General features: G+C 51.9%; 1 protein-coding gene across 3 annotated transcripts in view; it reads left to right on the top strand.

Annotated features, from left to right (window-relative positions):
- The window catches only part of LOXL2 (lysyl oxidase like 2), a 91,950-nt gene that overhangs the window by 37,283 nt on the left and 28,332 nt on the right, over window positions 1-26,335 (top strand). Inside the window, exons 4-6 of one of the 3 annotated variants that reach the window (XM_087437321.1) lie at window positions 12,135-12,346; window positions 18,463-18,685; window positions 21,450-21,651. In XM_087437321.1, the coding sequence (XP_087293447.1) occupies window positions 12,135-12,346; window positions 18,463-18,685; window positions 21,450-21,651 (637 nt within the window). Of the gene's footprint in view, window positions 1-12,134; window positions 12,347-18,462; window positions 18,686-21,446; window positions 21,652-26,335 lie in introns of all 3 variants that reach the window. The other 2 variants (XM_087437320.1, XM_014789845.2) reach the window with 2 other exon arrangements.

Genomic DNA, 26,335 nt, shown 5'->3' with positions numbered 1-26,335 from the left:
AATAGAAATAATGCTAGGGACCTACTGGCAACAATAGCTCCAACTCCCACATTTTCTTCTTCCCAGGAATGCAAACCAAAAATCATTATGCCCGTAGGTGAAGGATCTCCTAAAATAAAATATTAAACTAAACTGGGATGAGAAGTGCATAGAAGCAAATCATCCCTTCATAGCATTGCTCTGCCGAATAGGACAATGAGTTTACTTATAACATCTTTAATGGGCCTCTATTCAGCCTAGAACCTCAGGATAATCCACTTGGATTGTCAAGTGAAGATCCAGGCTTCTGGGCATGAGAAAGTCATTGACAGCTTGAATAAAAAGAAGATGGGCCAAAATGTCAGCGGATTTGGGGTTGGGAAAATGAGAAGACTCATCTGCTGCTAGGAAAAATGATTCTGGAGAAAGGACTGTGAGTGGCACTCCAACAGAGAAGTGTTTACTGAGTGCCTCTGGGCCAGTTTTAATGCTTAGCATTCGAAGGGGAAATAAGATGGGTCATATCAAAAGCAGAGCCTTAATTGGGTGGAATAGGCAGAGAAATGACTGAAAGAAATATGTTGGAGGGTACTTTCTTATTCTGGAAGGGCTGAGAGTCCATGATAGGAAAGCTCGGCACCTGTCTTTATTCTGGACACTTGTCGGGTGCCTGTTCCACCCTCATCATGGTCCAGGATGCCGTTAGGGAAAGAAAACACAGCGCTGGTCCTCCACCCCTTGTAACCTGAGAGGACAAGATGCATGCCTTGGGGAAAGCTGGAAGATCATTCCAAGGCAGGGACCCTGGGTCCTCAATGAATTTACAGTATCCCTAAGGGGCTACCTGGGGTGATATCTGGTTTGAAGGGCCAGATGACTTCCACAACATTTTCCTAGAGTGCCTCCCTCTTGCTGTCGTACAAATCAGAATGGTTACCATGGGACAGGCTGGGAGCTTTTTGTCCAGCCACAGACATGGAGGGAACCTTCAATTGATGAGCAATCCCCTGTAACCTCTTCCCTTTGGTACTGGCTGAAAGCAGGTCATGAAAGGGCCCAGATGTCAGGATGTCTGAGGAGAACCTTTGAGAGTTGCCAGAAGATTCTTCCATCCAGGACTTCATGGCTAAAACTTATGCTTATTGGCAGAGCTGGCCTGACGGGTAGGGAGCTGCCTAGACCACCTACAGGGAATATTTGTGGGATGCTGAGAAATTTCCCTGAAATACCTCATGTAATAGCCTGTGTCAGTAGCTGAAGTCATGGAATCATTCCTCTTGGCTAAAGAAATGTCCCGTATTAAATGTTTGTGGACCAAACGAAGAGATGGACATTTGGTGGACGTGCAGTTAGATGGAGTCACAGTGTACTGACTACTGACACCCAGGAGAAGTGCTGATTGATTAACGTGAACATGGTGGATGGTCTCTAATGGTGTACCCCAGGGCTCCATCCTGCCTCTCCATCATGTGTCAGAACTTTGCATGGAGATTAAAATGTGTGCTGGTAAAATTTATAGGACCCACAAAACTAGGAGGGATTGCTGGACTATAACATCATGGAAAGAGATTCAGAAAACCTCAGTAGGTTGAAATAAAAGGCCCAAGCTGTAACATATTAGGGATGAATATAAGGTCCTATATCAAGGTTCATGGGAAAAGAAAAATCAGCCATAGAGTGAGAGCTAGAGAGAGTGACTAAAAAGAATTGATTATATTTAAAAAATCCCTGAAGGGGGTTGGTTGACTGAAAAGCTCAGTGAGAGCCAAGTGTGTGATATGGCTCCTATAAAAGCGGATGCAAACAGCTACACTGAGTGAAGAATTATTTCCCTCAGCTCTGCTTTTTGGACCAAGAACTGAGTACAGGGTTCACTTCTGGGGCCATCTCATAACTAGGTCACCCAGAGGAGGGACGAGCAGGATGGAGACTGGTCTAGAAACCATCCCATAAGAGGAAATGAAGATACTGTGCCGAGAAAGGAGATAGGAGGGGAGGCATCTCAGTTCTCTTCAAATATTTGAAGTGCTACCATGGAGAACGATGTTTATGATGTATTCTAACTCCCAGAACTGAGATGAGTGGGAGGCAATGGGCATAGATTTCAGCTCAGTGCAAAGACTCCGTAACAGGAGGCTGCCCCACAGCAGATGGGGTTGCCCTCTTAGTGGTGAGCGCCTTGTCACTGGGACAGTTCAAGCAGGAACACAATGACCTCCTGCCGGGAGTATTGCAGCCAGATTCCTACATGGGGAAGGAAGCAGGACAAGGTGATTGCCAGGTTCTAAGATCCCTTGTTACTCTGCATCTATGAAAATGCAGCCGGCACATGCAGAGGGCGACCACTAGCTGACTATTGGCAGTATCCACCATTGGGTGAATCTGGTTACCCATGACACACACTCACACGGGCTTGCGTACACACACACACACACACACACACACACACACACACACACTCGGGGAAGGGATGCCGGGTAGCGTGTGTGCCGTGTGCTCCGGCCTCTCCCTGCCTCTTCTCTGGCCCCTCACCACTGTGGCCTTGAAAGCCGGAATAGACTTTTTACCCTCAATCTTTCACATCAAAGTGTGAGACCTCAAGTCCTCCCTCCACTTCCCCTAGTTTGGGGCCCCTAAATTCACAAGTGGCCACGAGTGAAGTGTGGTCCAAGTGAAGTGTCTGTTAATGCTTCTCTGTGTCTGTGACCCCAGGAAATGACTGGACCAATGACTGTGAGGAGGACACCCCGTCTCTCCCCATCCTTCCTCTGCAGGGCTGTGGCCGGGCTCTGTCACATCCACCTCATTGACTCCTGGAGAATGAGGACAGATTAGACCATTAGAGATGACCCTCACAGGCTTGTGCCTTCTCTGGAGCACACTTGAATTCCCCAAGCAGAGAGTGGAAGAAAACTGCACATCAGTCTAGACCACGTTCATGCCACTCCGGATGCCAGAGGCGTGAGTCACTGAGCCCTGGGGCCTGGCTGATGGAATTGCACTCGATGAGCTCACTGTGCTTCAGTGCACTCCTATATCTGCTTGGGGCATCCCTTGGGGGCTCCTTGACACTTCATAAACTCCCCTCTAGAGGAAGGAAAAAGCGCATCTTCTTCATATGAATGACCCCACCAAAGGAGAGTTCACAGGGCTGGCCCCTGAGCTACCTGTTGGCCGGCAGCTGGAATATGGGGCAAGTCCATTCTCTTCTTTAAGATGAGTGGGTTGAATTCAATCCCTCCCACCTATGACAGTCTGTAATCCAGAGTGGAAGTGGTTTCTCCATCAGAATGACACAGCATGCACTCATCATTTACAAGGTAGTTTTAAATATTCTGTAGGGGAAAAAAACAAATCAGATGATTTCCATGACAGTGCTTTGCAGACTACACAGAGCTGCAGTAGGTCGGCTCTACCTCTGATTCCTTGTCCTGGGTTCATTTCATCCAGAAAATGACCCAAGCAGGGTCTCGGTTCTCCCCTTTTCTGGCATAGGCTGTGCTGTCACATCTTTCTGTGTAGTCTGAGCTTTAGACCCCAGAGCTGAAGGACCTGAGTCCCAGTCCCGTGGAGCTTGGGACTTGGCAGCTGTACGTCCAGAGTGGCTGACACTTCTTGGGTCTCTGGATACTTCACTGTAAAACAGCATTTTCCTAAGGAAAATGAGTCTTAGGCCAATCCTCAAAACCTTCTTAAAAAGAGGTAAGCAGAAGCAAATAATAAAATGTAAAATACTGTTGGTTTCAAGTGAATAGGTCATTTTTAAACCTAGAAAACAGAGCCCCAACCAAACCTCCTAGGATTTCAGAGGCTCTTAAACTGAGAGGCTTTATTTCCTGTCTGTGGCCGTAGACAAGTTGGAAAAAGCATTAGATAAGGAGAGATTACAAATCCAGATGCCCTTCTGAGCAGACCTCTCCATGGACTGTTTTGCACATTGCTAGGTCATGTGCTCATAGAAAGCCCGGGGCTGGGGCCATGTGTCCTTAGACCAGGGAACACACAGGTCTTTCCCTTTCTTCACCTCCCCACCCCACCTTCTTCCCTCCTTATTTTCTAAAGGCTCTTTTGCAAAAGCAGTTAGGTTGCCAGAACTGATTACGGATTCCCAGGCTGTGAGATTTACATGTTGCCTGTCCCCTGCATGACCCCGAGCCTCAGTTTCTCCTTTGTGACAGCAGGCAGCTCAGGAGATCTTGAGGGGCCAACAGAGGGATGATGAAGAAACAGCGGGGAGAATCTGGTACCCCTGCCCCCCACTCTCTCACATCCTTCTGGAAGGGCCCTGAGACCTGAAAAAGCTCTTTCTCCTCTTAGCCACAGGGACTGAGGCTGTTGTGAATTTTTTAAATTCCAGGAGTCCAGGTTTTTATTAGTCACAGTCGGCAGCCAAATGCTTCAAGGTTTTCCTCTGAGCAGCAGCTTTATCTCACCAGCATCTGGGGGCTCCTGGGGGTGGAGGCCTGGAACCCGAAAGGGAGTAATTAACTCTAGAAAGATCTGGGCACTTCTCGGCCAGGAGTTTTGTCCCCCACAGAGGGTAGGTGCAGCAGGTTGCGCTGAGTGGGAAAGAAAGGGCGTCTCTGTTCATCTCTGTGCGGTTTAGAAGGTGGTGGTCCCTCCAAGCCTAAATATAGACCCGCAGGAGAGCTGGGCGGCTTCCCTCCAGGGCAGAAACGGTAGCAAGTGGGCAGTTTGTGTCAGACTCTTCAGCAAGGGAGTAAAGAGCTATGGTGGAAGCCTACAGCCTCTGAATCCCCAGTCTTGCCGAACTGTCAGGCTGGGCTGTCAGATGTGGCTGTCCTGGGTTTTGTCTCTCCCAGCTCATAGGGAGCTGGGGCAAGAGGATGTTTAAGATCCTGCCTGGTGCTAACATCCCTTGATTCTATTTATCGAGAGCCTCTACGTGGTGAGGGCTTGCCAAGTGCCACAAGGGACACAGGAGAAGTCGTTCTAAGGTGACCTTTTTTCCCAACTAAAAATAGGTCACAGCCTCTGAAAAGCAAAAGGGCATTTATGCAGCTAACACAACAAAATATTTGAAATTGTGCAAATCCTGGAAAATCTGGTAACCTGATTTGTGGTCAGAGTGTTTTACAGGCAACCCTTTGAAAAGTATGGATACTGTTATAATTGTTTGTGAAGTGAAATAAATGAATAAGTGACACTATACTTAATCGTTAGATGAAATAAATGAATAAGTAGCATTATAATTTGTTTTAGATAAAATAAATGAAGGGACAGTATGCACTCAAACTTTGAACAGTGGGGACTGGATGGTAAATGTGTGGCAGTCTGGAAAGGGAGAGATTAATGGGGAGAGATCAGTGGGAGGGGCGCTGAATGGAAGAAGTTGGGGCTGGAGGGGGCTGGAGAGAGCCTCTCTCTGCCCTGGTTAGGTAGGTCTGTTCTGGAGGGTGGCCTGCTGATGTGACTAGTGCGGGCTGGTGGTGTCCAGTCTGGCTCCACAGTGGGCTCAAGTAGTTCATTTGAGTCACCTCAGCCATGCTGGAAGGGTCAGTGCCAAGGAATTAGCCCACCCCATCCCAGGAGGCTGCTGGTAAGGCAGCTGGATGCTGCGTCTGTTCATTCATTCACTCAATACATTTTAATTGAGCAGCAGGCCCTACGCTGAGCACTGGGAATAGCGGGACTGATGAAAGTCCTGTCTGGGGCTTCCTGTCTCGTAGTGGAGATTGCCGTGAAGAGAAGCATCAGGTACCCCACCTGGGAGTGTGGTAGATGGTTCGACCTGGCCCAGGACTTGCCTGGTCTGTGGCCTCAGCACCCCTGCTGGGTCGGAGGGACCGGTTGCTGGAGCAGGTGTCCTGCCAGCTTCCTGCAGACAGCAGGGCATGCCTGTTCTCCAGAGGCAGCCTCTGTTACCTACCCAAGTGCTTGCAGGTTGGAAAATGAAACTCAGAGCATATAATTTTCCAGCAGCATTGCAAAGCTCTTGATTTATAGGAGGAGGGCCCAGACAGACTGCCGGCTTTTTCCTCTGGTGGTTCAACATGACCTCAGCTGTCCACGCCACCCCGCCCCGACCCCCTCCGCCCAGACTGGTCTCCATCACACAGAGCTGAGGAGCAGAAATCTTGCAATGCCTGCCCTCTTCCCTTTCCCCCATCTGACCCTGCGGAAGACAGTGGCTAGAGAATGTTGCTGGCAGCTTCTTACGCTGTGAATTCCTGATTTGATCATCAAAAGGGGATAATTACAGTGTAGCCAGACAACATGCCTCATACTCTTGACAGATAATACCCATTAGCTAAACCGTGTAAACATGTGCTGAGAGGCAGATCAGTTTTTAAGTCAGTTCAATAACTATTAGCATTAGATTTTGAGGGGAAGAGGGAGCTGTCAAATAGCTCAGACGACAAGAGAATGCAGGGATAAAGAGAGACATTCTCCCTGTCCGTCCACAAGTCACACAGTAGCGCTTATGCTGTGAAGAGAGGCAAGTGCTGCCTCGTTGTTTATTTTGAATTAAACGAAGAATAAAGGGAGCCTTTATTAAGTTTTTGGCTTGGGAGCCCAAAGTTTCTAGCTAAGCTGAATTCCTGTAATTGGATTTTTAAAAATTATTATTGGTTCATTCCAAAAATATTTGAGCACCCACTATGTGTTGTGTCTGTCACTAGGAGCCATGGGTAATACAAAAATGAGTAAGGCACAGTTCTGCCCTTGAGGGACTCACAGTCCGAGGAGGCGGCAAAAACACGTGGCAAGATAAATAGTACTACGAGGTAGTATAAACCAAGGACTAAATGCATGACTCAGAAAGCAAGTGCTAGAGGAATGAGGAAGAAATCTAATGATGTGGATGAGATATCTGGGGAGGGGGCTTTGTGGAGGAGGTGGTACTGTCTCTCCTCCTCTGTCATGAGTGACTGCAAGGGACTTACCTGTCTGGCTGACCTGTGCGTCCCAGGGCCTCACACAGTGCCTGGGACACGGTACCACTCAACAAATATTTTTTGAATGCATGAATGAAATTGTCCGTGATGGTCAGTAGGGTTCTGATGGGTAGAGAGAAGGGAAGAGAGAATTGCAGGGAGTGGCTCTATGCTCGGGTTAAAAGAGTGATGTCGGCGTGGTGGTGAGAGAAGCTCGCTGGCTGGGAAAAGGGAAGGGAGGGAATGAGATGGGTCAGATGAGGGAGGCTCCTGACTGGGAGACCTGGCTCCCGGGGAGCCACGGGGAGGCCTTGAGCAAGACAAATGCATGCACAGTGGTCAAGGACTTATGTGCCGGTGGTGTGCGTGGTGGACTGGGCCCGCGATTCACGCGGACTGAGGAGATGCGCAGGACCCACGTGAAGTGACGGGATTGTAATGCCTTTCTTTTTCTTCCACGGTTCTCATTGCCCAGCTGACTGAAAAACAGAAGTGAGAATGGAAAGTTGATGGAAGGAGGGAAGAGGCCTTGCTGGGCAGACTGGGCTATGAGAGTGAGGAGGAGGGTGTAGAAGGTGTGCGAGGCTCGTAGTCTGCATGCTGGAAGGGTGGGAGTCCCACTCAGTGAGAGGAGGAAAGATCAAGGGCATCTTGCATGTTTTTGGCTTGAGGTGCTGAGGAAGGTGCCAAGCTGGCAGTTGGGAAAATGGATCTCTATCTGGAAGGCCGTTTTTTGCGTGTGTGTGAGGAAGATTAGCCCTGAGCTAACATCCATGCCAATCCTCTTTTTTTTTTTTTGCCGAAGAAGACCAGCCCTGGGCTAACATCTGTGCCCAACTTCCTCTACCTTATGTGGGACACTGCCACAGCATGGCTTGACATGCAGCGAGTCTGTGCGTGCCTAGGATCTGAACCTGTGAACCCCGGGCCGCCGAAGTGGAGTGCACGCACTTAGCCGCTACATGGAAGGCCATTTTTTAAGATAGCTGAATAAAGAAGGCTGAGGGCAAGATGCAGGAACCTGTTAGCAGTAGAGGGAAGGGGCTTGCTAAGTGAGCAGAAGTTGTGTAGAACTAACCAGTCGTGCATTCGAGTTGGGATGATGGCATAACTGGTCTGTCTCCCCATCATGGTCCTCCCACCCCAACCACTCCAAGGATGACTACTCAAGCGGGAAAGCCTGGGCTGATGCTAAATTATGACCTCTAGAGCGGAGGAAAGGAGGGTAGTTGGGCTAAGACCTGGCCCTTGCAAATGTGCCTCCCCGGGAGGCTATGCGCCTAGGGGCGAGCTTTCAGACAAATTGTGAAGTGGATTCTTGTAGGCTTGTGTGCTTTCTTGCCTTGTCTCCCTTGTATCTCTCCCTGATGCAATCTCCAACTAGACTTTCAAAACTGGCAATTTTTCCTCATTGGCGACAGCCCCGGACTGTCACATTCTAGAATTTGCAAGTCATTCACAGATGCTGCAGAGGTAAAATGTCATTCAGTGCAAGACTGGGAGTCCCAGCCCTGCTGCTTCTCCACCAGCCTGTCTTTCCACCAACACTGGCTGAGGTAGCACAGGTCCTGGCCTCGCCGCACCCGACTCTCCCTTTTGCAAGTGGATGACAATCACTCCCAGGGCTTAGGCCCTCCCTGGGGATGTGATGAGCTCTGAGTAGGACAAGTCCAGAAGGTCCTGTGAGTTCCCTTGGAGGGAAGCCTTTTGGAGATCTGGGTGAACTATTGAACTGTTGTCTTTGGTGAGAGGGACACCATTCAGACTTCAATTTAAGTTTTAAAACGTGCCAGACACATTACCAGCTTCTGGGCTATTGGGCTTAATGTAACACTAGCAAGTCTAGAGAGCCCTCTGTAAGAAAAGAAAAATATGTTTGTGTTTTAGTGTTTCAAATCTTCTCTTCTCTTTTGGGGCTGAATTTCTGGGAAAAAAATTCCTAACACTTGTGGTTGTGGGAGGGATTCCACAGCAGTGAAGTCAGGAGGGGAGTTATGTGTGTACGTGTGTGTTTTCCTACAGAGGTCTCTGAGTGGCCCACATGAGCTCGGAGCTAGCAGTGAGCGCTGAATGTGACCACGAGGCTTCCCTGCCACCCCCTGGCCAGAGTCCAGGAGCAGCTGGGAGGCAGCTGTCCCTCACGCACTCTGGTCTGACTCACGGCTTCTCCCGGCAGGGCGCAGGGTGGATTTCGAATGTGGGCTTCAGATGTGCAGGCCCCAAAGGTCCACCGGGAGGCTGAGCTCCAGGCCCTGCCTCGTGTGGGTCAACTCAACACTGGGCAGTGGACAGGATGGGCGGGACCACCCAGGGACAAGGGGTCGTGAGCGTGGAGGACGGGCTTGGAGTAAGAACTCCGTTTTCACCCTTGTTTGCCTGCTTATTGGCTGTGTGAACTTGGAGAAGTTGGAAAACCTTGCCAAGCTTTCTCATTTTTCACCAGTAACATGGGTATGTGTCAGCCTTCTCATAAGTTGTCATGGGAATCGAGTAAGAGAATGGACATAAGGTTCTGAGCACAGAGCCTGACGTGTAATAAATTGGTTGGTATTTGATAGATGAGGGCCATCACAGTCGTTATTATTCAGAGAAGAGACAGGACTCTGTAGTTGGGGCACAGGGAGGAAACCTGGCAGGGTCCATGGGGCGGAGAGATCGTATTTTGTCGAATGAGTGAATGAATGAAGTGAGAGAGGAGACATTCCATTATGAAGTAACAACAGCTGTAAAGCCAACCCTGACCTAAGACTTTGGAGGGAACAAGTCTCACTGGACCTTTCCTTTACCACATAGGTGCACAGGCAGACACACCCTCCCACAGACACACACTCCACACGTGCAGAGACCCACACAACGCACGGACACACAACCCTGTTGCATACACATTGTCATGCATGCAGACACACCAAACAGATGCACTCCCAGAAACACATGTACAGATACACAGACACACACTGAGAAGTACACTCATGACACTCAGACACACACAGAGACACACACCATCACACACACACATGCAGTGAGTTGGTGGGAGAACAAGGACAATGACACCTAGTTCTAGTGCTTTCTCTTCTCCAGGCCTCATTTCTGCATCCTGGAGCCCACCTGGCTTTCCCCACCAGCCATAGTTCTGCTGAGGGGATGCTGTCCCACATCAGGACAAGAGTCTAGGGGTCTGCTGAGCTCCCCTCGCTGGGCCTTCCTCCTCCTGTCGTAGCCGGGGTGTTGAGGTTCCCATTTCACAGCTCTCCTTAGGCGGGTGGTGGTGGGGAAATGGAGTGCGGGGTAGGATCTGTGAGGTTAATAAATCGGCCCAGCCTGCCTGCCCCGTGAATCCGTAGGGCTGATGCCACAGCGGTAACTTTCCTTCTGGGCATTGGGCATTACGCATTACGCACTGGAATTCCAGCCTGGCCTCCCGAGGTGGGAAGCAGGAGGGGACTGGCCCATGGGCCGGTTTAGACCTCAGGCCCTTTCTTGGCTTGCCTCTGTCCACGTGTCTTGGTGGCACAAGTCCTGTGCCCTGACGGGGGCTGTAAAAGATCCAGAGTCCAAGCTGGCAAACATAATCCTGCCACTGGCGGCTTTCCTTCCGCTCTGCATGGAAAGGACGTGGGGCCGAATGCCATCACTCCCGCCCACATACTTTCCACTGCCTTGCAGGACCGGTGAAGCAAGGCCTGGCTTTGGACCCTGAAGCCAGTGGCGAGGAGACATGAATCCCTGGGCACCCAGATAATGGTCCTGTTCAACCTCGAGGTTCATTTGCATCCTGGCTGGACGGGGGCTCGGGCACTCAGGTCGCCAGGTTCCCCCCTGCCAGCACCCCTGCCCAGCCCTACCTCTCCCTCCCTGGACCAGCTCAGAGAACTTCTCACATTGCGGCTCAGGTGCTCCCTGCCTCTAGGTGGTCCTGGGGACATAATTGCCGATGATAAATGGGGATGATGGTAGTTATAAACCACCTCATTCTATTGTTTGAGGATCAAGTAAGAGAATGCACATAAAGCACTTATTATATTGTAATTCATCATATCTGAGTATAGATTTGGGGCTGGGGACAGTGAGGGGGCTGGTGGTGTAGGTGGAATCAGTCATGATGGGCCATGGGCACCTCAATAAGTAATCTGGGCATTACTACGTAGGCAGAATAGTAGGTCAAGGGACAAGATGAGCTGTGTTAGAAAGAGCTCTCTGATGTCTTCCTGGTGGCAGATGATAGAGGAGAGACTCAGGGAGCCTGCAAGAGCTGGTGGGGGGCCCCACTGGTCAGGGGCAGAAAGAGGGGCTGGACTTGAGAGATTCAGGAGGGAGCTTGCCCAGTGTTTGGGGGCAGATTGGGTGAGCCTTGGAAAAGCATAAAGGTACCACTGTAACTCCGGGGAAGCCCCCCGTTCCTCTCACCCAGCCTGGCTCTCGAGGCCCCCTGTCCTTCTACCGAATCCCTGGGACTCAGGGGTAGGCGTGGGGCAGAGACGTTGCTGCTCAGTGTCAGGGGTGTGGGGCGGGGAGCCCACGCTCCCCACCTCCAGCCTCTTCTACTTCCTCCTGTCGGGTCCTGCCTCTTTCTCTGCCACAGGAAGATGGATGGTGTGGGGGCGGGCAAGGGGTGAGGAGGGGGCTTAACAAGGGCCTCAAGGCCTTTGGAATCTTCCCTTTCCTTGCCACAGCCCAATGATTGTATCCATCCCCCACCAGGACGCCCCTCCCTGCTAAGCAGGCCCGGGTCCCCGCATATAACTTCCCCTCCCATCTTCTCCTCCCCCTTCTCTCCTGGGGTTTTCACACTGAGGAATGCCGACCCTGCCGACCCTCGGGTACGAGGTCAGGTGGAGGTCGAGTTCGTGTACAAGATGACACCACTAGTCTCAGGATATCTGAGGCTCAGCTGCCTGAAACTTCAGTTTTACCGAAAGTGGGGAGACACACACACACGCTTTGGAGTAAAATGCGAAATCCAAATTCTTTTTAATATAGAACATGAGAATTCAAAGAACACATTCTCTTTTCTGCTTTTATTTTGAGACCCCTGCAGGAGGAGGCTGCTGCCCTCTGCTCCCCGGGCTTTCTGTAGGATGCAGGAGAGGCTGCTGGGGTCTTCCCCCAAGTCTTCTGATTGCTCCAGGCCACTCCTGCTCCCCATGCTCTGCATGGCCTGAGGGTAGGCCAGGCTAGCAGATGGCCCAGCCTGTAGGCACCCCTGGACGGCCGGACCAGGGAAGTAACCCCTCTCCTTCCGTGCCCCCTCCTTCCCAGAACCTGAACACCCAGGTGGAGGACATCCGGATCCGGGCCATCCTCTCCACCTACCGCAAGCGCAAGCCCGTGACGGAGGGCTACGTGGAGGTGAAGGAGGGCAAGACCTGGAAGCAGATCTGTGACAAGCACTGGACGGCCGGCAATTCCCGAGTTGTCTGCGGCATGTTCGGCTTCCCTGGGGAGAAGACGTACAACGCCAAGGTGTACAAGTAAGAGGCCTGCACAAGGCGGCAGCTCCCCGGGCTCCGGCCCAGCCTCCTTAGAGTAAGCTCTTCAGTGGGCCCTGGGCGGAGGGGAGTCCTCCGGCCGCCGCGGGCCAGCGTGCAGTCCCCTCCTGTGAGGAGCTCACTCTCCTGCGGGAGGCCGACCCCACATGAACGACAAAGGTGGGTGAGGGAAGGGCTGTGGCAGAGGTGAAGGGCGAGAAAAGTCCCACCTCTCGGTGCTGACGGCCTGCGCAGTGACCGCATGGGCTGGACAGGGACAGCATCAACCTAAGGAGAAATGTTTGCTTTTCCTCAGCAAATGATTGTTCTGAGAAATCTGGAACTTACAGCAACTGTTAGGAAATTGAGAAACTGATCAATTTGATTCAGTTAGAGCAATCCCAATTAAATCTTACCGTGCTGGTGTGGTCTCCCAGGGGGAAAATGTAGATGATCAGGAGACTTAAGAGTGATTTGCCCTGAGGGATGTCCAATGAAGGGATTTCGGCCCCATGACAAGCTGGTGGCAGGGGTATATTGGTTGGTAGTTGGGTCTTCCTATCTCCTCTTAATAGTGGTAATAATAATCTGTTTACTGAGTGCTTACTATGTGCCAGGCTCTGTTCTTAGTCGTTTGATCCTCACAACGCTAGGAAGTAGAGTCTGTTTCAGAGTTGAGGAAGTGAAGTCAGAAACAGCTGATAGAACTAGGAAGTGGCAAATCTAGGATTCAAACACAGGTCTCCAGCTACAGGGTCTACCACAACACTACCTCTTTCCTTTCAAGCCAAGGGGAGAGGTGGCTTCCAAGTCAGGAGACATGGGTTCCAGCCCCAGCTGGCCCTCCAGATCCCTGGGGTCAGGGCAGGCTGCCTCGCTCCCCGGGCTTGGCCTGGCCGCCTTTGGTCTGAGACCCCAGCCCACCACGAGGGTGAGTGCTGGCGGCAGAGCTGCCCAGCTAGGGGTGCTCACAACACCCCTGGGAGTGGTCATAGTGGTGATTCCCACCCCAGCAGCACCCAGACATGGGCCAGACCTTCCTGTTTGCATGGGGTAGGGGACGGTGGTGGTCTTGTCCTCTGAGTACTTTGGAGAACTCCTGCCAGCTGACCAGCCCCTTCCCTGGAGACACCTTCTCAGATTTTCCTACCAATTGGAGCCAAGAAAAGCAAAACCCTCTCCTGACGGGCTTCCTACATAACTGGCCCTACCGGAGTCCCCTGGCAGCCCGTCTGAGCCCAGTCCTGGGAGCGGGAAGGCTGCCTTCAGTGTAGCACATGGTGGACTGGTGTCCTTTTCCAGCTTTTGAGGAGGATCTCAGATCTGTCTTGTTTGAAACCCCGCTCCCTGATTCTCCTACCCCCACATCTGTGGCTTTGCTCTTTCGAATAGTGGCAGGAAAATGCTTCGAAGGCTGGGAGGCCTCCAAGGCGGTGGTGGGTGGTGTTCTCAGCTGAGATGGGAGATGATTGACAGATGCTGCTGGAAACCAGCTCCTCCTCTTGACCTCTGGCTGGGGTGATGTGGAGGGCAGGAGGGTGGGCACAAAACCTTCTTGGCTTGTCTCTGACATTTGATGTTAGTCTCTGGGACTTAGCTGACTGTTGGGCCCCAGAAGAGAAAGGTGCGCTGGGAAGAGTTTCTTTGCCTCCGTGGTGCTGTTAGGGGCTGAGATGGCAGCCGGCTGGAGGAAGCTGTTAGCAAAGAGCAAGGGCTCCCAGGTCATGGGGCGGTTTCAGGGGTCACTGAGTCCAAGCCCTCAATCTGTACAGGAGGAGACTGTCAACCTGCAAAAACAGAAACCAGTTTAAGAGGCAAAGCGTTTATTTGGGATCAGAGAATTGCAATTTGGGAGCAGAGATTCAGGTAGAAATCCGTATAGTGTCCCGCTAGGGAGTAAAAGTCAGGGGCTTTTCAAGGCAAAGAAGGGAGGTTGTATCACAAAGAATTTTAAGTGGAGTTGGAGGCAGAGAGCTAGTCCTGGCTAAACATTGACTGGCTATTGATTCTATCTTCAGAAAGTCCATAGTCCTCGGTCTTTGTGATCAGGATGTCGTCCTCCTGCTGACTTCTCAAACAATTGCTTGTAAAACAATAGCCGTTTTGGCCCAGTCCAAGGTTCAAGACAGCAAGGCAGTTTCTCTGGAAAGGGAGCTCCAACTGCATTTTAAAATGGCTCCACTATAGTGAGTTTTGACAAGCCCCAGGCCTGAAGGACGGTGGACTTGGGGATCACAGAGCCCGCTCCTGGCAGAGTCTGCAGGGAGCCTGGGTCTCCTCTGGGGAGAGCTCTCTGCTCTGCCACCTCCACCTTCAGACCCTGCTCCAGCTCTGCTCCGCCCTGGATGCAGGGCCTGGCCACACGGCACAGGCCTCAGCACGGGGCTAGCTGTTAAGTCTGAGAGCTGGGGCAGGACTGGCCTGGGGAGGGCGTACCTGTGAGCCGTGCTCAGAGGTTGAGGACAACGGAGGCCTGGGAGCTGGAGTGAGGCCACACCCTGCATGGTCCCTGAATCCGTGGTCTTCAGGAGCGTCTTTCCCCATCTCTGTTTCACGCTTCCCAGTCCTGTACCTGCAGTTGCTGACAGCACTTCCCTGAGGCAGGGGCAGTGGCCTCCCAAGGTGGCCCTTCACTCTAGGAAGGAGATTGTTTTCAAAGTAATTCTGTCTGGGGTGAGCTTAGCAATCTCCCTGCGTCCACTGAGGCCCTTATGGGGCTTTGCAGCCTTGGAAATCCACAGGCAGCCCCTGAGGCCCCTCCACCTGGCTCCATCCGCTACCCTACAAGTCTGGTGGCTGCTCAGAGGCCTCAGAGTTACCCCCGAGGCTGGGCCTGCAGCTCTTCCTCAGAGCCTCTGCTAGCCCTGCCCATCCCCCCGCCCCCAAGTCAGAGGAGTCTGGGAGGTTACCTGCATGTCCCCCAGAGGCCTCTGCACCCACAGGCTCACCCGAGTGGAGTCAGCCGCTCCCCGCCGAGGGCTGCTTTACCCTGAGCTGACTTCTGTACTGGACTGGAGGCTAATGGAGCTGAAGCTTCAGGGCCCCCTCCCCGGGGCCAGGAGCATTTGTCACATAAGACCTGCTCATCCACCCTGGGAGACTCCAGAAGACGCACTTCTGCTACGACTGTGAGAAATGAATCTGTGCGGGAGTCTCGGAGTCCTTGAAGAGCTCTATGATGGCTCTGCTCTGTAGGCCTGACCTTTCAGTGGGAAATGCACTTACTGCAGGTTGGGAAACCTAAATGCCATGGGGGTCATTGGATCCTGAGGTGGCAGTGGCCCAGTGGCGGCACTCAACTGCCAAAGCCAAGGTGCGTGTGGTTACTGAGTGGGCAGCAGAGTCAAAGCAGCGGTCAGAATAGTCTGACTCACAGAGACCTGTGGCGCTGGCTGGTTGATCATGAGGTTCCTAGAACTGAAATAAGTAGGAAGCCTACTAAATTCTGACTTTATCTGTATAAGCAGAAAAGTTCTAGGTCAAGTGAACAAAAGTCTAACCTGAATCGTAAAAACAGAGTCATGGCCCCTCAGTCAATTCCCAGACTTGAGCCAGTTTACAGACCCAGAACCCCTGAAATGAAGGGGAGGCTGGTCCCCTTGAGGAAGAACCCCAGTACCCTGCCAAAAGTTTACCCCGTTAATATTTCTCCCAGCCTTCCCTAAAGGGACCTAGGATCTCTTACCAGGCTAACTGTGCATTGAGGAAAAGGAAATAATCAGAACTTTCAGACACTACTGGACACTGGCTCTGAACTGACACTGATTTCAGGAGGCCCAAACATCACTGTGGTCTACCAGTTGGAGTAGAGGTTGTGGAGGTCAGGTGATCAATGGAGTTTTAGCTCAGGTCCACCTCATAGTGGGCCCAGTGGGTCCCCAAACCCATCCTGTGGTTATTTCCCTAGTTCTGGAATGCTTAATTGGAACAGACATACTCAGCACCTGGCATAATCCCTACAAAATTGGGCTTCCCCCTTGGCTGGCAGAGTGTCAGTGGGACTTCTCATTTTCAGCTGAATCAGTCCAGCTCACTGTTCTTCCTGCTCCCAGCCATAGGCCGAGACCCCTCTTCCCACTCAGCCAACTGCAGTCCCTCTCCAGTCACCAGGCCTGGAGTGAGCTGTCCACCGTCCTCACCAGCACCTCCTATCTGTGCCGCCTGGGCCTGTCTGGAGTGAACTGTGGGGGAGGAGGTGGGCTGCTGCTTGATGGAGGCCTGTGGAGGGCCACAGGCATTCCTGGGAGCTGATGTAAGAGGGAGGCAGGGCTGCCCGGGAAGGCAGGAGCAGTTCCGTGTTCGCTGTGAGCACTTGGCTCTGTAGTAAGAGACAGGGCATCTGTTCCCAGAAGAGGGGGTGCTCATTGAAAGCTGGAAGCAAAAGGAGATCTGATCAGTCCTGTGCAGCTGCTCTCCCCTGAGTGTGTTCTCTCGCCTGACGTGGGGGTGCATGGGGAACAAGCTGGAGGCTGCATTTCCAAGTGCAGGGGCCTTACAAAAAGTAGAGAGGGGCAGTGGTTTGGGGAATTATTAACAGTCCTCCTGTGTAGTTCTTTGCTCTAGGCTGAGGCTACAGTGAGCACACATCCTGAATTTTCCAGGATAGTCCTTTTTTCAGAGGTTCTGTGCCATTGTGCCCACAGGTACACTAGAATTATTACTAGTCACAATTTTTGGTTAAGGAAAGATATTGGTGGCATCTATAGGGTTTTTTCTTCTATGTTCACATCCCATTCACTCCGAGACACAGCAGAAACTTCCAGGCCTGCTAGACCAGCAGGGATAGGACCCGGATTCTGCCCCCTCCAGGGGCCAGCCTACCCCGGGGAGGCCCCTCCACTGGGTAGCTGGCAGCGATGCGGGCTGTCTCTGGCATCTCACTGGGTTTCTCCAAGCAAGGACAAGCACCCAGACCCCAAAGAGTTGGGACAGCATAAGAGGACAGGTGTCCTCCCTGCCCTCCTCCTTTACAAATCTGGCCATCAGTCAAGGCCCAGTTCAAACCCTGCTGAAGTAGGCCCTCATCACTGCAACCAGGGGTATCCCTCCCTGCTCTTACCTCTTCTCTCTTTTTCCTTTAACCAGTAGAGTTTTTATTTATTTATTTTACAAACACCTATTAGCCCTTCCTACGTGCTGGGCACTGTGGCACATGCTTTACAAGTATAAACTCATTTAACTTTCCTAACAATCTTATGAATTCGATCCTATTGCTATTTCTAATTTGGAGATGGGGAAACTGAGGCACAGTGACCTTTCTGTTAACAAATTCATTACTTATTGGTTGGTTGTTGTTTTAGAAAAAACTTTGACTCACCTTGATCCATGTGCTGCCTTCCAAAAAAATATAAAAAGGAACACTTTGCATGGATAGGTAATACAGGCTGAGAGCTTCCCTGGAAGATGGTATGAAGACAACCTCAGCCTCATTGACTCCTGAGCAAAGATTTGATAAGGTCTGTGGCTGAGTTTCATCACCACTATAATTTCCATTATGAAGCAAATTGTACTTTGATTCAGCAGATGGGATAATTTAAGACTGTTCTCACTGCTTCTCATTGGAATTACACCTTTAATCTTATATATCATTGGGAGAGAGGTTAACCTTCCACCTGTACTGCTCACTGACAAACGGAAAGAAAGGCAGAAATGACAACAAATCATGTTGAAATTATCCAAAGAGTTCGGGGACCAGCCATTCCAGTTTGCTTGGGACTGAGGATTTCCTGGGACCAGGGGTCTCGCGTCACTTAGCTCCATTTTTGGATTTTGTCTTTGTAGGCTTTAGCATCATCTCACTATGCTGAGTTAGTCCCTTCTGTCTTAGAATGCAAGCTGCCTGGGGGCAGAAGGCCAGTCCACCCTTCCAGGTCCTGCCCCCCAGTGCCCCATGTGGTGCCCAGCATAACCGAGGGGCTCAGTGAGTGCTGGCAGATGCGCTGTGCAGAGCCCCACCTGTGAAGCAGGTCTGAGCTCCAGGAGCAGGGACCGCGTCTGTCTGGTTTCACCACCAGATACCCAGCAGCCAGCATAGCAGCAGGCCCTGGGCCTAGTTGTGGAAGGAATGAGGGGTGGGCACCATGAAGCCCTGGTCACCTGCCCCCTCCCGCCCTCTGCAGAATGTTTGCCGCCCGGAAGAAGCAGCAGTACTGGCCCTTCTCCATGGACTGCACGGGCACGGAGGCCCACATCTCCAGCTGCAAGCTGGGCACTCAGGTGTCGCTGGACCCCGTGAAGAACGTCACCTGTGAGAATGGGCTGCCAGCCGTGGTGAGTTGTGTGCCTGGCCAGATCTTCAGCCCCGATGGACCCTCAAGGTTCCGGAAAGCCTACAAGCCAGAGGTGAGGATGGGGCAGGAGGTCTGGCTACTTGGCATCTTGGGTGGGGGGGTTGGTGGTTAAAGGAGCAGACAAGGACCCCCAGAAGAGAGTGAGGAGAGCAGGCCCCAAAAATATATCCACCAAAGGGTCTCTGTGATTTGCATGTTCTGGAAACTGCTAATATGGGGCCAGTCGGTGGGAACAGCACAGGGGAAGAGGAGAGGGAGGGTAGGAAAGATAGTTGATCATCTATTAGGGAGTGACTCCCTATGCCGGATACAACTGTGGTACTCGGTAATCAGTCACCTGGGCAGGGGTGAATCCAAGTCAGCTCTGACCACGTCAGGGCTAAGAGGAGGGAGAAAGGCCGTGATGGGGCTGATGGTGTGTCTGCCGGGTCCAGGTGGGGGTGGGAGGAGCAGCCCTCCCCCAGCCGAGGCAGCCTCATTCTGTGTCTCCTCTCACCTCTTCCTGTCTGTCTTCTTTCCCCTCTGCCCTCTCCGGTCTCCCCTACTGACCGGCTCTTGGAAGGGGATGATAACTCTTATCCAACAGAAAAGGGAAAGCAGAGCAGGAGCCAGGAAAGCCACACTGGGTGTATTTGGACAAAAGGAACAGCCTTAAAAGAAAAGAGTGAGAATAAGGCTGGGAGCCCAGCCATCAGCCAGAGGGGGCTATTTGGAGTGCCTTCCCAGACTTCCCGCAGGCAGCCCGCCCTGCCCCTGTCTGCACAGGGGCCTCCAAAGTGCATAGGCCTGACCACATGCTGCATGTGTGCAGCCAGGTGACACAGGCACACCTGGACAGTGCCAGCCCCTCCCACCCCCACCACACCCTCACTTGCCCCCTGTCATGTGGTTGGACAGCCACATCCTTTCTGCAGCCTCAGCCTGAGCCTCTAAGCTTTCCTTATGTGTCATCCAGAATAGCAGGTCCTACTGTTTTGGAATTCCTCTTACTGTGTGGTTTTAAAGCAAAGGAATCAAGTTCATACCAAACCAATTTAAAAAAAAAAAGGAGCAAGAGAGCCTTACATCACATTTTCCCTGGGTTTCTTTCTTTCCTCCAGGGCCAGCTGACTCCAGGGCCATTGCCAGGCTGTGACAAGGTTATTTGGCACTCTGCCTCCACTGAGCTGGGGTCAGGGATGGTCCACTCTATGGGAAGGGGGCCCTGGCAGCCAGCTAGACAGCTTGGGAAGGGAGTTGGGGGAAGGGAGAGGTCACAGTCTATAGCAAACAAGGCTGTAGTCAGCAGTTCTACTGTTGCGGTTTCTAAAGCTAGGATAAAGGTTCCTGAAGCCAATGGGTGTTTTACATCCATCTTGGTCCCTCTTTTCTTCTCCCCCTAGTGCCAGGGTCAGAACAGTCCCTGAGGTCTGTAAAAGTGGGTGCTGTCACAGCACTCCACCCTGCCATGGCAGCCACAGGGCACAGTCAGTGGGGGAGAGAGATGTGGCCGAGTGGGAACCTCAGCTGGAGGATGGAGACACATCTCATTTGATGCCTTTGCCTCCAGGTGGCTGGTGTACATGAATGCTTGAAAAACACCACCTCCAACCAGGCCTTCCTTGGCCGGGCCATTGGTGGGGGCTGGGGGGATGCGGGGAGTCCTGTGATGAGGACTGCATGGGCCAGAGTAGAACCACGACTCTGGTCTGATCCAACACATGTAGAACAGCCACACAGCCACCCCTTATGCCCTCTGTGTTGAATCCAGGGAGTGTCAGCAATAACTCAGAGTCCTCTACCCCAACCCACACACACATGTGTACACACACACGTATGCACACATACTCTCTCCCACTCTCTGGCCCCCTGTCTTCCCCCTCCTGCCTCTGCACATGTGTGCACATGCACACACATATGCGCACACACTTGCAGGCACAGAAATTGATGCAAACCAGGGTATGTGGCAGATGGAGTCAAGTGACCGGGCTCCCAGCTTGTAAGGTGTGATCCAGTGGGGTCAAGATGCTGGTGGAGAGTGAATCTTATTCCTGTGCAATTAAATGAACCCCATAAGGTGATGAAGGCTTCCAGGCTGTCAGCGAGCAATTAGGGGTGTTTAAACTGTAACCGCCTGCCCTCTCTGCATATCTGGTGCGGCTGCATCTTCTGAAGAGTTGGGCCGATTTGGACTTGGAGTAGAATCAGGGGTCCCGGGAGCAGGAGTGGTGGCCAGGCATGAGCCCAGCTCCAGGACAGGTGTGAGGCTCGCCAGCCTTTGCAGCATCCATTCTCTCAGTCATGGCCTTCTCGGTTAGGCCCCTCTCTCTAGCTCCCTGTCTTCCCACTTCTGCCTCTCGTTGGCAGAGCAGGATCCTTTCAGTGTGGTCTGTGTTAGTGCCCTAGAGTCTCCCCCGGGGCTAGACTGTAGCGCTCTGTCATGAGCAAGGTAGAGTTCCCATCCAACTGGAATCTGAAGACTTGGGAGGGAGGAGCTTCTTTCTGTAGCTCTAAGGCTTGAGGTTCTGGAGTGAGGGGGTGGAGGAAAGTGCTGGTGATAGGGTCCTTGAGTCAAATATGGGTTAGGGAATGAGTTAATGAGGGTCCCAGTGGGTTCCCCAGTGGTCTAAGATAAAAGCTCCCCAGGGGGCTGCAAAGGGAGGTTGCAACAGAACAGACCATGCAGAGTGAGCATGCGCCCCACCCCACCCCCCAATGGAGCACAGTTTCAGCTCTTAGCCTGGGCACCTGGGTTTGGAGAGGGGGCAGTCGGGAAGGGAGGAGAACGGGCAGTGACTGCCTGCCGAATGAACGTGATCAGCTTCTGCACTCAGCAGGACCATGTGTTTCTTCAGCAACCCCTGGTGCGATTGAGAGGTGGTGCCAACATCGGGGAGGGCCGTGTGGAGGTGCTCAAGAACGGAGAGTGGGGTACCATCTGCGACGACAAGTGGGACCTGGTGTCTGCCAGCGTGGTCTGCAGAGAGCTGGGCTTTGGGAGTGCCAAAGAGGCCATCATTGGCTCCCGGCTGGGGCAAGGTAAGGAAAGGGGAGGACGTTCCGTGGCCTCTCTTCATGGAGGGCACGGCACGGGGAGCCCAGCCCGGCCTGGCTGGCCTGGTGCTTTTCAGGCTCTTCTTGCTTTGTCTCCTCCCTCCGGCAGCTGCTGCTGTCTCAGAGAATCCCAAGCCTCTCTCCAGTCAGTCAGAGCTGGAAAGGCCCTAGGGAACATTGAGTCCCCATTCTATGGATTTGGAAGCTGGGACCCAGAGAAAGGAGTAATGACCAAGATGGGACAACATATTAGCAGCCAACGAATACTTTAATGGAGGTCTCCCAACTCCTAACCCAGTGCTCCCCTCCGCCCCACTGAGAAAGCTGGAATTCTCAGGCTCTTCCTCCAGGAGAGGACCTTAGAATTCATCAGGCTGCAGACCACCCCGGGCACAAAGGAATCCCAGCTGCCATCTTAATTTTCCGCTCTGTGCAGCACTGCAGCCCTTCTCTCCCTGCCACCAGAGATTGGGAACGGATGTCCCTCTCTGGATACCATGAGACGCTAACAAGAAGAGGTCTGGTTTTTATTAAGTGTCCTGAACAAATCTTTCATTTGAGCAAAGAAAAAAAGTATAGGAGGCTTTCAAGTGAGTCACTCTCTTGAGAGCAATGTTGTAAACATGACTGACAACATAACAGATATCTCCCCGCCCCTCCGCCAGCCCCATGAAGACCACGGGTTCGTGCAAGTGCTGGTCCTTCAGAAGGAGGAGTCTTCACCCCAGCAGACTTTGCAGCCCAGTGGGTGCCCAGCCATCTCCTGGAGAGCTGGGGGTTGAGCAAGGGAAATGAGTCATCTCCTGGAGTCTTGCCAGCGCTGACCGGCAGAGAGGCCACAGTGGACTGGAGCTGCCACAGCTGGGAGTGGGTGGGGAGGAAGGATAGTGTGCTGTGGACAAGGAGGGTGTCCTATCCTGTGGGGAGAGGATGTTTCTATACTGTCAGACATAGGGCCGTCACCCCATAGAAAGGAATTTGGTGAGCTCATCGCTCACAGCCTGGGATAGCCCAGTGGACGGGAGAGAGAGTCCTGGAATCATGGACAGCACTGCTGGAGAGAAATCAGGTCATCTCGTCCAACAGATGAGGAATTTGAGGCTCAGGAGAACAAGCCCGAGGTCACCCCGATAGTTAGTGGTAGAGAAAGACTGAAACCCATCTTCTAACTCCCAGATTTGGGCTTCTCCCTTTATACCCACCTTGGCCCAGTCCTGTTCACATTTAGAACATCTCTTTACCTCTGTTCTCCAATCCTTGCAAGCTTCCTGGGCGTGCACTGAAGTTTGAGGGTCTAGAGTGGACTTTAACGTCACATTGTGCCATCTGGCAGCCTCAATTACACCACGTGACAATCCTCCTCGTCCCCGGTCATGGTGAGCTCTTTGGGGTTCCCCTGGATCTCGAGTATCCCACAGTCCATTTCACTGATTGGCTGAAGGGTTGGTTTGTGTTCTCCCAAGGCCTGCAGGACAAAGACCACTCATTCTGAGGAATAAACAAGCACTGGGTGACATAAACATTCCATTTATCGTGAGTGTGTGCTATTTGACCTAATTATTTCACTGTCCAGAGCAGCCGAAGGTTTCCAAGGGCCTGCAGAACTCTGGGAGAAAGAGACATTTGGCATTTTCAGTGCTGTCCTGCAAAGAACCATTGGATGACTTATTATCTTCTGCCATGCTGGGTGGGTCAATTCCAGTAGGCAGAAAGGGAAAAGTCCACATTTAATGTCAAGTCACAGAGCAGACAGGGCCAGTCGTCACTCCTGGCTCTGGCTGGTGAACCGAGTGACCATAGCCACAGCGAGGGTGGTGAAGAGGCAAGGACTGAGAGTTGGGGGGGCACTATGAGTCCTGGTCCCAGCCCTGCCACCTGCTTGCTCAGTGACCTTGAGCAATCTTCTGGGCCTCAGATTCGTCACTGCATCCGTGGTGTCTGAGGCTCTGTCTGCTCCAGCCTCGGTGAGTGTCTGCTCTTCTCACCAGGATGGGTGTCAGATCAGAGGCAGGTGCTGCAGTGTGTCCCGGGACCCCCTGCCCATGTGGATGCCAGCTGTCTGTTTATGCATCCCCCTCCCCCTAAGACCAGGTGCTGCGTGAGGGGAGGCCTTTGTCTTTTATCTCTGTGTCCTCAGTGCTGAGTCTGTGCCCAGCTTGTAGTGCCCTGGGGATATTCATTTTATGAAGAATGAATGAATGGGTGAATGGAGTTCCAGTTGCGTGAGAAGGGTCAGCTGAATGAACAATGGTAAGAGGTTTCGACGCTCTAGAGCTGCGCTGTCCAATGGAAATATCACGTGAGCCACATATGTAATTTAAAGTTTCTAGTAGCCACATAAAAAAACCAAACAAGTAAAAAGAAACTGGTGAAATTAAATTTAATAATATGTTTTCTTTACCCAGTACATCTGAAATGTTATGATTTCAACATGTGATCGATGCCAGTGCTATTAATGAGATAGCTCACATTTTGTGTACTAACTCGCTGAAGTTCAGGGGGTTTTACGCCTACAGCACATCTCAGTCTAGGCTGGCCAAGTTCCCAGTGCTCAGGGTGGCCAGTGGCTACTGTATTGGACAAGGCGGCCCTAGAGTAGTGGCTTTAAAACCCTTTTGCCTGCAATCCGCACTGAGAAATACAGGTGACAGTAAAGCTGAAACAATGCCTACCATGACAACATGCAAAACACTATGCTGTGTGCTATTCTATTCTACTGTGCTCTTAAAGTCTGATTGTGCCCTGCAGAGTTGATTTTCGGTCTGGAGTCCATAACATTGCTCCAAGCAGTTGGGTGTAGCTTTTCCCCAGCACCCTGCTCTCGCCCCTGTGGTCACCGGGCCAGGGTTTGTACATGGGGGAAAGCAGGGCCAAGGTGGGGCAGGAGGTGAGGAAGGCGTCGTGAGGAGGAACAGTTCAGGGATGGTCCAGAACCCAGGAGTAGGGGAAAGCTGGGGGTCAGGATGTAGAAGGTCAAACCTGGGTCAACAAAAGGAGCTAGGGGCCCACAGACCCACTGGGCGTGCTCAGCTGGATGCCAAGGCCACTGTGCTTTGGCGACACCTCCCAACCTCCCTGGCCCACCACAGCACTGAGTGGCATTGGGAAGAGGGTGAGAAACGCTGGGTCCATCTCTGTGCTCTGCCTCTTGGGTGCCGTGAGTGTGCGTGCTTCAGGAAAGTGGTCCCTGCCCTCCGGGGCCTTGTCTGCACGTGTCTGAGAGAGCCACATAAGTTTGCATAAGTTTGGCCAGAAGGAGACTAAGCCAGTTGTTAGTTGGAGTCTAAAGCATGTCAGGCTCTGGCATTAACTTTTCCTCTCCGTCCAGTCCTGTGGTCCAGCGATCCACAAGCACTCACTGAGTGCTGTTTGGGCTCCATTCTGGAATGGAGAATTTATTTATGCCACAAACATTTATAGTAATGGTTTCTGCTCTCCAGGAGCTCATGTCATGTGGGGGGAGTAAGAAATAACCCCAATCAAGGAAGACTTACAGTAGCAAATAGGTGATGATATGTAAGAAAGAAGATTGGTAATCATACCTGCTATTTACCGAGTCCCCAGTAACCTGACAGACTGTAACTCATTCATTCCTCAAAAGCCCGACCCTGCAAGAGAGAGATTTTTATTGCCTTTTGCAGATGAGGAAATGGAGCTCAGAAAGTTCCATCACTTCCCCAGGAGATGCAGGCTGAATCCAACACCAGGCTGACTGCGCAGCGCATTGCCTCGTGACCGACAGGTGTAAAAGTCAGTGCTGCAGATCTTTAGACGTGGGTGAGGTCATTTCAAGCTGAGCCATGGAGGAGGAGGGATTAGAAGTGTTCCTTGAAGACAGGCTACTACTTAGAAGGCAGACAGGAGAAGGTGTTCCCGGAGGCAGGAGGCAGACGGAGCATCCCTAGATGAAGCAGAACATAGGCGCTTCTGAACACTCAGCTCTTTCCCAGAGCAACCTTCTGCTCTTTTCCAGCATAGGGGTTTCCCTCCTGTCTCTCCTCAATGAGCTTCAGAAACTTAGAAAGATTATGCTCTGGGATCAGACAGCCTGGTTTGAATCCTGGTTCCTCCATTAGGCCAGTTACTTAAACTTTGGTCCCCAGTTTCCTCATTTTATTGGGTTGTTGTCATGATTAAATGAGTTAATATAAGCAATGTGGTTAGGATGGAATCCAGCACATGGTAAGTGCTCAATAAATATTAGATACCATCATCACCCTCACCACCACCACTATCATCATCATCACCACTGTTATCATCATCACCACCCTCATAATCACCATCCTCATCATCATCACCACCATCATCATCATCACCACCATCATCATCATCATCATCACCTTCAGCAAACAAGCCCCTAATCTAATGGATACTCAAGCCCAAGGTTGCTGCCCGTCTCTGTGCCCATCTTAATCCATGAGCTGTGGCCCTGCTTGCTTCAGGGGTTCTATTGAGGATCTATATTTTGTCACAGCCTTTCTACTCTGAGTCGTTGGATGCTTACAGCTATAGTCACTGATGTGTTTTTATAAATTTCATAAAATTCTCAGAAATTGGAAGCCTCACCATTTATGAATTTCCAAGGAAATGGAAACTTGGCTCTTACCTACTACCATGGGTTCCTCCTGAAAGTTAGTTTTTGGCCTCGGTGAGCCTAGATACCAGGTGT

This window comes from Ceratotherium simum, chromosome 12 (assembly GCF_057802395.1).
Source record: "Ceratotherium simum simum isolate JZ-2026a chromosome 12, ASM5780239v1, whole genome shotgun sequence".
Classification (NCBI taxonomy): Eukaryota; Metazoa; Chordata; class Mammalia; order Perissodactyla; family Rhinocerotidae; genus Ceratotherium; species Ceratotherium simum.
This window is presented reverse-complemented; position numbering and strand designations above follow the sequence as displayed.